This window comes from Nothobranchius furzeri, chromosome 10 (assembly GCF_043380555.1).
Source record: "Nothobranchius furzeri strain GRZ-AD chromosome 10, NfurGRZ-RIMD1, whole genome shotgun sequence".
In the NCBI taxonomy this organism is placed as follows: Eukaryota; Metazoa; Chordata; class Actinopteri; order Cyprinodontiformes; family Nothobranchiidae; genus Nothobranchius; species Nothobranchius furzeri.
This window is the reverse complement of record NC_091750.1, coordinates 26,107,571-26,118,704: the sequence shown is the minus strand read 5'-3', so window position 1 is coordinate 26,118,704 and position 11,134 is coordinate 26,107,571. Positions and strand designations below refer to the sequence as shown.

The 11,134-nt window shown below is 44.5% G+C and overlaps 1 protein-coding gene and 1 non-coding gene across 2 annotated transcripts; one reads left to right on the top strand and one right to left on the bottom strand.

Moving 5' to 3' along the window:
- Positions 1-643: 643 nt before the first annotated feature.
- Positions 644-10,181, bottom strand: zgc:152891 (hydroperoxide isomerase ALOXE3). Its single transcript, XM_015942597.3, has 15 exons — positions 10,042-10,181; positions 8,187-8,364; positions 7,208-7,430; positions 6,960-7,041; positions 3,951-4,040; positions 3,751-3,866; positions 3,417-3,589; positions 3,172-3,315; positions 2,889-3,092; positions 2,526-2,612; positions 2,256-2,425; positions 2,072-2,187; positions 1,391-1,491; positions 1,143-1,313; positions 644-1,038 (listed from the first exon to the last, which is right to left on the bottom strand). Exons 2-15 carry the CDS (start codon positions 8,340-8,342, stop codon positions 859-861), a joined length of 2,013 nt encoding a protein of 670 aa, XP_015798083.3. The 5' UTR covers positions 8,343-8,364; positions 10,042-10,181; the 3' UTR covers positions 644-858.
- Positions 10,182-10,756: 575 nt separating this feature from the next.
- trnav-uac (transfer RNA valine (anticodon UAC)) lies at positions 10,757-10,829 on the top strand. The gene has a single exon. It is a non-coding gene; the product is annotated as a tRNA-Val (tRNA).
- Positions 10,830-11,134: the final 305 nt, after the last annotated feature.

Here is an 11,134-nt window from a genome sequence, read left to right as displayed (position 1 = left end):
TGGGTCCACATACCTGTGTGAAAAGACTTTCTCAACCCTCACATATATTAAAAATAAATACAGATCACGTCTTAACGTGCAGGATGATCTTCGAGTGGCCATCTCTAAAATTAAACCCAGAATGGACTTGCTCGGCTCCAAGCATATTGCCCACCCATCTCATACATTCTGAAAATGTGAATAAGCACGGAAACAAAGTTCCTCTGTATTACATCGTTTGTGACTTTGCATGAGTTTATTTTATTTATTTATTTTTGCTACATCGAAATGAAAGCACTTTTCCGTTACCATTTTTTAAGATTTCATCAAGAGTTGCATTTGTTACAAACATTTGTAACCTGTTTAGGAGTTTTGTTTTAATATGTTCTGGAAATGTTTACTCAAGGGAGGCAGAGATGCATGTCCATTTGTTGCCATGGCAATGCTGTGTTTGTGTGAGCGTGTGCAGGGAGGGGGATGGGAGAGAGTAAAATTAGGGAGAAAGTGTGGAGATTGTTGTGGCACTGAGTTGCTGTCACTTCAGAAGCTGATAATTACCAAAAAGCTAACCGACTGCCTAGTTCTTACAAAAACTGCAAAGGATTGTAACATATTAAAGTTTGCACACAACAGCAAGAATGTTTTCAGAGTCGCCTTTTACAGTTTTCAAATGTGAATTCGGACCATATTTACCTGTTGAGGGTTCTAAACCTGTCTATTTGAGTACACTTATTAAAGATTAAGTTCTACTTGTGTGTTTAATTATTTCACTCATCTCCAGGGGGTCGCGGGACTTTGAAACTGTTAATTTATGGGTTACGGACTGAAAAGTTTTGGGAACCCCTGGCTTAGAGGACAGAGGTGTCGACGGACGCTGGTTTAAATGGCTACACTGTTGTCAATCCCTGAGGGGCAAAGGTATGGATACGGGAGCGGCAATTGGCTGTTACGCTCTGTGATGTCATCAGAAATGGCCTTGAGTTCAGCTCGTACTTTCTGCACCAGCTCGTGGTGGTCCTCAGTCCTAAAGATGGCCTCCCTGTAGTCACACAGAGGAATCTGCAGATGGAGACAACTGTTATTTTACACTCAGAGCTATGTTAACATGTTGAAGGTGTGTTCAAGTTGTCCTCCTGGAACAGGACTGTTGAGTGGAGGCTTACAAAGTCGAGGCCTGGCTGTGACAGCATGGTCAGTGTCATTACAACTCGACAGGCAGCATTGGCATCTGGCAGGAAGGACACAATGTCGTCCTCTGTTATTTGACCTTTGACCTGTGGAGGAGGTTGCATCATGGTGCCTGGACAGTTGGGCATCCAGAGAGCAAAGTCCAACTGCAAAACATAAAGAGCCTCAGTTTGTCTCAAGCATCCATCGTCTGATCACACCTGGATGAGGTCATCAGACTCACCTGGGAGAAGTTGACAGCAGCGTGCAGAGCTGAGCACGAGTAGATAAGCATGGTGACAAACTTGGACACTTCTGCTTTGGTGTGAAAAGACGAAGGGAAACCTGGAAACCATATATTCGTTTAAAAGATCCAGTCAACCCATAAGGATGGGCGTCCTTATCAGCTGTTGTGTGGAAATGTTTTGATTTTGTCCGTGTTTCTAAATCATAACATCATACCTGGGGCTACACCACATTGCGAGTTAATACCAAAATCCAGGCTCTCTTTAAAAGTCCCAGTTTAAATCCCCACATGGTAACGCATGCTGGAGAACAAACCTGCCCCGTGGCAGGCCGGCAGCTAGGCTAGCTGAAGCTGGGTGAATGTGATTGGACGAGGCCTGTAATCAAACAGTTGGTGGTCTCTGTTTTAGTTCTGATATCTCTGTAGCTCATGCAGGCATGAATGAATCATTTTTGCTCCATCTAGGAGAAGAACGAGGTTCTGTCCTTCATTCTCATTTATCTAGCATCCATTAACAGGGTCTGTCTGAGGACGCTCGTGAGTCTCACTTTGATTAGAGAAGATTGAATCCACCTGAGCATCTTTGGTGGTAACGACGATTCATTGAGTGAACAGATGTGATTTGTGAAACAGGGATTTATCAGAGTAGCCCTGATCTCCTGGGTCAGGTCACCTCACCTGAGTCGCCTGAGAAGCCGTGCGTATTGATGTCACAGATCCAATTCTGAAGCTCGCAGTCGTTCTGGACGTGTTTGTCTGTTCTGTAGTACAGCTCGACCCAACTGCACACAAACCTGTCGACAGCGAGTTCACCTGTGACGTGAGTTTACCTGTTGGCAAGTTTACCTGTGAGAGAGTTTACCTGTACAGTGTATCCCAGACTCTCAATGCGTCCTGAGCATAGTAGCTGTGAGGTAGTTTGTCCACACCACGGTCCGCCACGTCGTCAGGGACACATAGCGACCGATAGCGTGTCCTTGCTGCTGCTCGGGAGAGGAGAACGGGGATGGTCTTCAGACCAGAACTCACTGCCTGCAGGAGAAAAATCCACCCAGGAACCATTTGAAGCCATTGACTGGATTTGATGCTGAAATCTTTTTTTTTTTTTTTTTGCACTACAGGTGAGTTTTACCTGATCAAACACTCCTTTAGCAGCCAGCAGAGAGGCTCGGGCCTGAAGGTTTATCTGTAGAGATGTCTTTACGTGAGGCATCAGCAACTGAGGGAAGACAGCCAATCAGGGAAGAGAATCATCTGCTTGGAAATAATAGATGACAAGCAGGGACAAAAGACACGAACAACAAACACAAGGGTGTGTGTGTGTGTGTGTGTGTGTGTGTGTGTGTGTGTGTCTGAAGCTCATTAACAATAGGGGTCCAGTGGAGACCCCACTCATACACACACACTTGCAGACTACAGAAGCGTCCTTATCCAAGCTTCTACATACAGACTGACGTGTTCTGAGTTTTTAGCGTGTTCTCGGGTCAGGTTCTACCTGGTGCAGTGGGTGCTGGTCTGGGAGCTGCCTCAGCGTGGCCACACAGCACAGTTCCGCTATCATGTGGGTTTTCATGTAATGAGAGATCAGCTGGTGACACTGGAAGTCTGCATTGTGAACCCAAATCTTAGCCAGCAGCCAATCACAGCTGGAGTCAGAGGGCAGGAAGACCGGATTATGAGGGCCAGGGTTCTGCAGGAGCTGAAGGAGGGAATGTCACTGAGCAATGCTGACCCAGAGTTTGAGCAATAGCAGCAAATCTACCTGAGTCAGAGCTCACCTGGATGGCGATGGGGACCATCTCTCCTTGCTGGTTCAGATGAAGTAGGCACAGAGGAGCTGATAGGTACGTCTGGTTTCCGTTGACCAGGTTGGCAGGAATTCCATCCAAAATCTCGTAGTCCAACAGGTAAATTGTTCCTTTCTGTCACATCAGGAACATTCAAGAAGAAGAATCAATTTTTCATATAGCACCTCAAGATAAAAGTCACAAGGACAAAGCCACAGAAAGCTGGGATCACTCACTTGCAGTTCCTGTTTAAGGGAGGAGCCTCCAGGCAGAAAGGGGCGGAGCATATCAGAGGTGACAGCCAAGTTTGAAGGGATGAGGCTGATCTGATGGATCAGCAGAGGATTGCAGCCATTCAGACACTGGTAGCCAAAGTACCAGTCCTCCTTCCAGTTAGCCTTAACGAACCCTGACAGGTAAATTAAATGTGTCCTAATCAATTCCACAAGACTATAGAAAACACCTGGACAGGTGATCCACCTCAGCTTCAGGCTCTTCTTGGCTTCAATCACAAAAACAGGAAACACAATGAAGAGAAAAACAACGGATTCTGTTTCAGGTACTTCTTACTAGCAATGTTGTTTTGGTTTCCGCTGTGAGCAAAAACCGTCTCCAGCTCTGAGAAACTGGTCCAGGCCTGGGTTCGGCCTGCAAAGCCCTTCAGGTAGTGCACATCGATGGGTGGACTGAGGACCAAGAAGCATACAGGATTAGAGTCCCAGATTAACCTGCTTCTATTTAAATAACCACATTCTGTTTATGAGCTTTACCTTTTGTGTGTGTAGCTGAGGTTTGGCCCAAGTTCCGACATACTGCTGAAGTCGGCACACTGAGGAGCTCCATCAACAAAAGAACGCCACCTGAAATCACAATCCCACAAAGAAGATGAGTACCTGGTTTAGTTTAGGACAAGGATGAAGATGGTCTAATCCCACCTGGTTTAGTTTATGACCAAGATGAAAATGTTCTGATCCCACCTGATTTAGCTTATGACCAAGATGAAGATGGTCTAATCCCACCTGGTTTAGCTTATGACCAAGATGAAAATGGTCTAATCCCACCTGGTTTAGCTTATGACCAAGATGAAAATGTTCTGATCCCACCTGATTTAGCTTATGACCAAGATGAAGATGGTCTAATCCCACCTGGTTTAGCTTATGACCAAGATGAAGATGGTCTGATCCCACCTAGTTTAGCTTATGACCCAGATGAAGATGGTCTGATCCCACCTGGTTTAGCTAAGGACCAAGATGAAGATGGTCTGATCCCACCTGGTTTAGTTTATGACCAAGATGAAGATGGTCTGATCCCACCTGGTTTAGCTTATGACCCAGATGAAGATGGTCTGATCCCACCTGGTTTAGCTAAGGACCAAGATGAAAATGGTCTAATCCCACCTGGTTCAGCTTATGACCAAGATGAAAATGGTCTGATCCCACCTGGTTCAGCTAAGGACCGAGATGAAGATGGTCTAATCCCACCTGGTTTAGCTTATGATCAAGATGAAGATGGTCTGATCCCACCTGGTTTAGCTAAGGACCAAGATGAAGATGGTCTGATCCCACCTGGTTTAATTTATGGCCAAGATGAAGATGGTCTGATCCCACCTGGTTTAGCTTGTGACCAAGATGAAGATGGTCTGATCCCACCTGGTTTAGCTTATGACCAAGATGAAAATGGTCTAATCCCACCTGGTTTAGCTTATGACCAAGATGAAGATGGTCTAATCCCACCTGGTTTAGTTTATGACCAAGATGAAAATGTTCTGATCCCACCTGATTTAGCTTATGACCAAGATGAAGATGGTCTAATCCCACCTGGTTTAGCTTATGACCAAGATGAAAATGGTCTAATCCCACCTGGTTTAGCTTATGACCAAGATGAAAATGTTCTGATCCCACCTGATTTAGCTTATGACCAAGATGAAGATGGTCTAATCCCACCTGGTTTAGCTTATGACCAAGATGAAGATGGTCTGATCCCACCTAGTTTAGCTTATGACCCAGATGAAGATGGTCTGATCCCACCTGGTTTAGCTAAGGACCAAGATGAAGATGGTCTGATCCCACCTGGTTTAGTTTATGACCAAGATGAAAATGGTCTAATCCCACCTGGTTCAGCTTATGACCAAGATGAAAATGGTCTGATCCCACCTGGTTCAGCTAAGGACCGAGATGAAGATGGTCTAATCCCACCTGGTTTAGCTTATGATCAAGATGAAGATGGTCTGATCCCACCTGGTTTAGCTAAGGACCAAGATGAAGATGGTCTGATCCCACCTGGTTTAATTTATGGCCAAGATGAAGATGGTCTGATCCCACCTGGTTTAGCTTGTGACCAAGATGAAGATGGTCTGATCCCACCTGGTTTAGCTTATGACCAAGATGAAAATGGTCTAATCCCACCTGGTTTAGCTTATGACCAAGATGAAAATGGTCTGATCCCACCTGGTTTAGCTAAGGACCAAGATGAAGATGGTCTATTCCCACCTGGTTTAGCTTATGATCAAGATGAAGATGGTCTGATCCCACCTGGTTTAGCTAAGGACCAAGATGAAGATGGTCTGATCCCACCTGGTTTAATTTATGGTCAAGATGAAGATGGTCTGATCCCACCTGGTTTAGCTAAGGACCAAGATGAAGATGGTCTAATCCCACCTGATTTAATTTATGACCAAGATGAAGATGGTCTGATCCCACCTGGTTTAGCTAAGGACCAAGATGAAGATGGTCTGATCCCACCTGGTTTAGCTTATGATCAAGATGAAGATGGTCTGATCCCACCTGGTTTAGCTAAGGACAAGATGAAGATGGTCTGATCCCACCTGGTTTAGCTTATGACCAAGATGAAGATGGTCTGATCCCACCTGGTTTAGCTAAGGACCAAGATGAAGATGGTCTGATCCCACCTGGTTTAGCTTATGACCAAGATGAAGATGGTCTGATCCCACCTGGTTTAGCTTATGACCAAGATGAAGATGGTCTGATCCCACCTGGTTTAGCTAAGGACCAAGATGAAGATGGTCTGATCCCACCTGGTTTAATTTATGGCCAAGATGAAGATGGTCTGATCCCACCTGGTTTAGCTTATGATCAAGATGAAGATGGTCTGATCCCACCTGGTTTAGCTAAGGACCAAGATGAAGATGGTCTGATCCCACCTGGTTTAATTTATGGCCAAGATGAAGATGGTCTGATCCCACCTGGTTTAGCTAAGGACCAAGATGAAGATGGTCTAATCCCACCTGGTTTAGCTTATGACCAAGATGAAGATGGTCTAATCCCACCTGGTTTAGCTAAGGACCAAGATGAAGATGGTCTGATCCCACCTGGTTTAGCTTATGACCAAGATGAAGATGGTCTGATCCCACCTGGTTTAGCTAAGGACCAAGATGAAGATGGTCTGATCCCACCTGGTTTAATTTATGGCCAAGATGAAGATGGTCTGATCCCACCTGGTTTAGCTAAGGACCAAGATGAAGATGGTCTGATCCCACCTGGTTTAGCTAAGGACCAAGATGAAGATGGTCTGATCCCACCTGGTTTAATTTATGGCCAAGATGAAGATGGTCTGATCCCACCTGGTTTAGCTTATGACCAAGATGAAGATGGTTTGATCCCACCTGATTTAATTTATGACCAAGATGAAGATGGTTTGATCCCACCTGATTTAATTTATGACCAAGATGAAGATGGTCTGATCCCACCTGGTTTAGCTTATGACCAAGATGAAGATGGTCTGATTCCACCTGATCAGGATAACCTGAATTCCTGTTGCACCTGATAAGCTGCTGCTGGTGTTGCAGCTGTTTAAGGCGATGCTGCTTCAGTTTGTCTTCAGTTTCTTCTGCCAGCAAACACACTGAAACAAAATTTACAAAGAGGAGAATTAATATTTGGTTAATTTAAAGCTCTACTGTCTTACATTAAAGCCTTTTACGGTTATAAGTGCATTTTGTTCTAATGCTTTTTCAGTCACAGCTGACAGCAAGAAGAAGATTTTTAGACCAATAGCTGATTAGACTCACACTTTCCGCTACGTAGTTCGATGTCTCCATCAGCTGTTTTCAGCCACCTGTCACACAGAAACATCTGAGTTTGGGAGTCATCGGTACCATCCACCACATGACGGACCTCCACTCTGCTGCAATGCCAGTCCAAGTTGGGAAATCCAGTGTGGGCTTCCAATCGTAGTTGAACCAGGACCAGCTGTCCCAATGGGTCGTTAGACCGGATGGAGACCAGACAGGTCTGTGAGGACATAATGAAGAGAGAATAAAAGTAAACACAGTTTTAACTACAGTAATATCCAGGGTTACTTCATTCAGTAATGTTCTTTATTCTGTCTGTGAACATTCCACGTGCTGTCTGCTCTGTGAGTTGTATAACATCTGGAGGGGTCTAGATGATAACAGTCCAACTCGTCATTATGATTGGAGATGGATGATGGAGGAGCTTTTCTGAGTGGAACCAGAAAGAATGGTAGAACAAGAACATCAGTTCTGCTCTGGTGGTCTCCAGGGGTGGACTGGGACCAAAATTCACTGGGACCAAACCAGCAACACAAAATGAAAGGGCAGGGTGAGCACAGACAATAACTGTATAAAAAGTAGGTGAACAGATAGATGAGCGGAGAAAATAACTTATTTTGAAATATCGGAGGTGAAGTAACGTTTCAGGAGCAAATAAGAAGAAGGGGGCGTCCCCATTTACAAACCAAAGCGCCTCTTTTAGCGGCTGGCTAAGGGCTTGGGCGATGCGTCACTTCCTTTCATTCACGGGCAGCAGAGGCGGACAGTGTCGCCCTCTACTGCCCTCCTTGCTGATGACACTGCCGTTGAGATTCAGTGGCTTTTTTTTTCTTTTCCTTAAATTTTGAATTATTAACAATATAATTGACCATAATGTGTGATTTATTGTTCTGTTGCTAATCAAATCAATTTTAGGAAGAGCGTTCCGATTAGTTTGTCAATATATTTTTGTTGCAAATTTACTGATGAAACTCACCGATCCTGACAGGAGATGACTGCCCTGGGTCACACAGATGGGCGGAGTCTCGCTCTGGGAACCAATCAGCCTGAGCCACAGGTGGTTGAAGGTTCCACAGGTGGGACCAGGTGAGGTGTGGACAGTCACTTCAAACTCCTGGCAGGAGGTCATCATGTCAGATGTGTTGGTGACAGAGCTGGTGAGCAGCAGATGAACACGAGTCAGGACCACTGGTCTTCCATTACTGAACTGCCCCCCCCCCCCCCCCCCCCCCCAGTCGTTGGCTGTGGTACAGGTACAATTGGTGGCAGTGTTGCCTCACAGCAAGAAGGTTGCAGGTTTTCTGCATGGAGTTAGCATGTTCTCTTCATACAGGTGTAAGTTTCCTCCCACAGAGCCAAAACATTCATGTCAGGTTAACTGGATACTAAACTGTCCATAGTGAGTGTGTGACTGGTTGTCTCTGAGTGTCCCTGTGATTCATTCCTAGCTAAGCTGCTCTGAGCAGGTGATATGAGCAGCTGGAGTTCCCTCTGCTGCACCAGTAACACCAATGCTTGCACCAGGACTCTGACCAGCTGAGACAATCCATTTTAGCTGGACTGCAATAGAAGTTGGGTCTACCAGCAAATAGGAGGCTAAAGAGCAGAATCCTAACCCAAACAGGAAATAAAACACTTTTGGTTTCATGTAAGATTTGTAGGCTGTGCAGTGGCGCAGTGGTTAGAGCTGTTGCCTTGCAGCGAGAAGGTCCTGGGGTCTTCCCGGCCAGGGGTCTTACTGCATGGAGTTTGCATGTTCTCCCTGTGCATGCGTGGGTTCTCTACGGGTACTCCGGCTTCCTCCCACAGTCCAAAAACATGACTGTTAGGTTGATTGGTCTGTCTAGATTGCCCTTAGGTGTGTGTGTGTGTGTGTGTGTGTGTGTGTGTGTGTGTGTGTGTGTGTGTGTGTGCGCATGATTGTTTCTCATGTGTGTCTCTGTGTTGCCCTGCGATGGACTGGCTCTCTGTCCAGGGTGTACCCCGCCTGATTGCCCACCGCGACCCTACGTGGACAAGCGGGTTCAGAAAACAGATGGAGGGACAGATGTAAAACTTGTTTGGATTATTTCCAGAGAACATGCTCTCTGTTCAGGGTTCCCAAGCATAAAGCTGATGCACGTTACCATGGTAACATAGAAAGATCCCTATAACAGTCATATGTGTGTTGCCAGCCTGAAGTAGGTGCTTTCCCTGTCTGATCTTACAGGAAGTGCAGGCGAAAGGAGTAGGAAGTATAGAACACTCATCTGTCTCATTCTGACAGCATCTCATTTGTTTAATTCTCTGACATTTGAATTGGAAATGAGCAGCCGTTAACGTGGGTGGAAGAGCAGGCGTATGCAGAGACTCAAACCAAACAACAAACAACTGAACTCTTTCAGTTTAAAGGGACTTCTTCCTCCCAGTGGGACCAGCTGAGTCTTCACCTGGCAGGTCCTCTCCCGGGCGAACGTGTGGTGTAATATTAAACACCTGTTTGAAGTTAGTATATTCAATCATTTCCGATCATTTTAAAAGCGAGAGAAACATCACAAATCTTTAGTTTTAAGTTTAAATGAAAAGACATTTCAGGGCTCTGACTAGTTTACATTTTACCAGTAAATACTCAGATATATAAGCTGTAATAAATCAATAACATTCATGAAGACCTCACAGTGTTTTCTCCACGCTTCATCTGGAAAATATTCATTCATAAACACTATAATTTATAAAGGCTTTACATTAATATGCTCATTAATCCATTCAATAAATTAAATAAACGCACTTTCAGTAAAAAACAGCCCTTCTATACTTATCAATGTCTATTACACTAATGTAATCGAGCGTACCTGCAGAACTGCGCTTGTCCTCTCTGGGCTGGTGACCAGGTGCATAACACCTGCAGGTATCTGTTTATCTGTTTTAATGCTCCGCCTTAAATCTACACACAGACCTCTTTCCTGTAAGCCAGAGGTAGGCTATAATTGTGTTCCCCTTAAATATTCTGTTTCCGGTGTTGTGCCATAAATCGACTCACTGCCAAAAAATGATTCGCTTAGTTTTGTCCAGTTCGGAAGTTGTTTTAAGTGTTGCTATTTGTCTTAAACGTTCACAATGAGGATATATTAATCCTTTTTGCAATATTTGCGATTGAAAGATGGTTTGTGGTAAGAACTGGCTTTCTTTATGTTACAGCCTTGATACTAAAAAAATAAACAATGTAAAATGGCGCCCTGTATTGAATGTAAACGTTGTATAAATGTAAATAAACAATTCTCCAGCGATTTGATTTTTTCCCCTTCCTTTCTTTAGTGGCTAATCATTTTTTGGCAGCGAGTCGATTTATGGCACAACACCGGAAATGAATAACCCTCCTATAACTTATAACACATTTGTTTCCAAATGCTGAAAGCCGTGATGCTGCAGCAATAATTTCTATCCGCGGCGCCGCATTAATGTTATCAATAAAATCAGTTATCAATAGAAAAAACGGAAACTTTCCTGCAGTCGTCACCAAACCAGATCCAGTTACAAAAACAAAACCAGCTGTCTGTCATAACAGACGGTTCCATAGTGTAGCGGTTATCACGTCTGCTTTACACGCAGAAGGTCCTGGGTTCGAGCCCCAGTGGAACCATAATATGCTTTTTATCACAAGATTCACAATTTTTCATCTTCAACTCTAGCGCAGTAAACCACACCAGCCTGCATTGTCTCTCTCAGGAATCCTAGAACAACGACGACGGATAATAGAAGCACAATGAAGCCAAGATTACAACTGGTTTGAATAAATATCTTTATTGTCACTGAAACACGTTCAACGAAATTAGCAGTGCTTAATTTGTAAATGAAACGCTCCCGGAACGCAAATAGTGACGTCAAACCAAAGTTCACTATAGGCAAAACAGAACAGATACCAGAACACGCACTGGGGTCCCTCCG

Coding starts and splice junctions, on each gene's coding strand:
- zgc:152891 (XM_015942597.3), bottom strand. CDS start 8,342: ATGATGACCTCCTGCCAGGAGTTTGAAGTGACTGTCCACACCTCACCT. Junction 7,431..8,186: donor GTCATCTCCTGTCAGGATCG/GTGAGTTTCATC, acceptor ATGTCCTCACAG/ACCTGTCTGGTCTCCATCCG. Junction 2,188..2,255: donor GTCTGGGATACACTGTACAG/GTAAACTCTCTC, acceptor CGCTGTCGACAG/GTTTGTGTGCAGTTGGGTCG.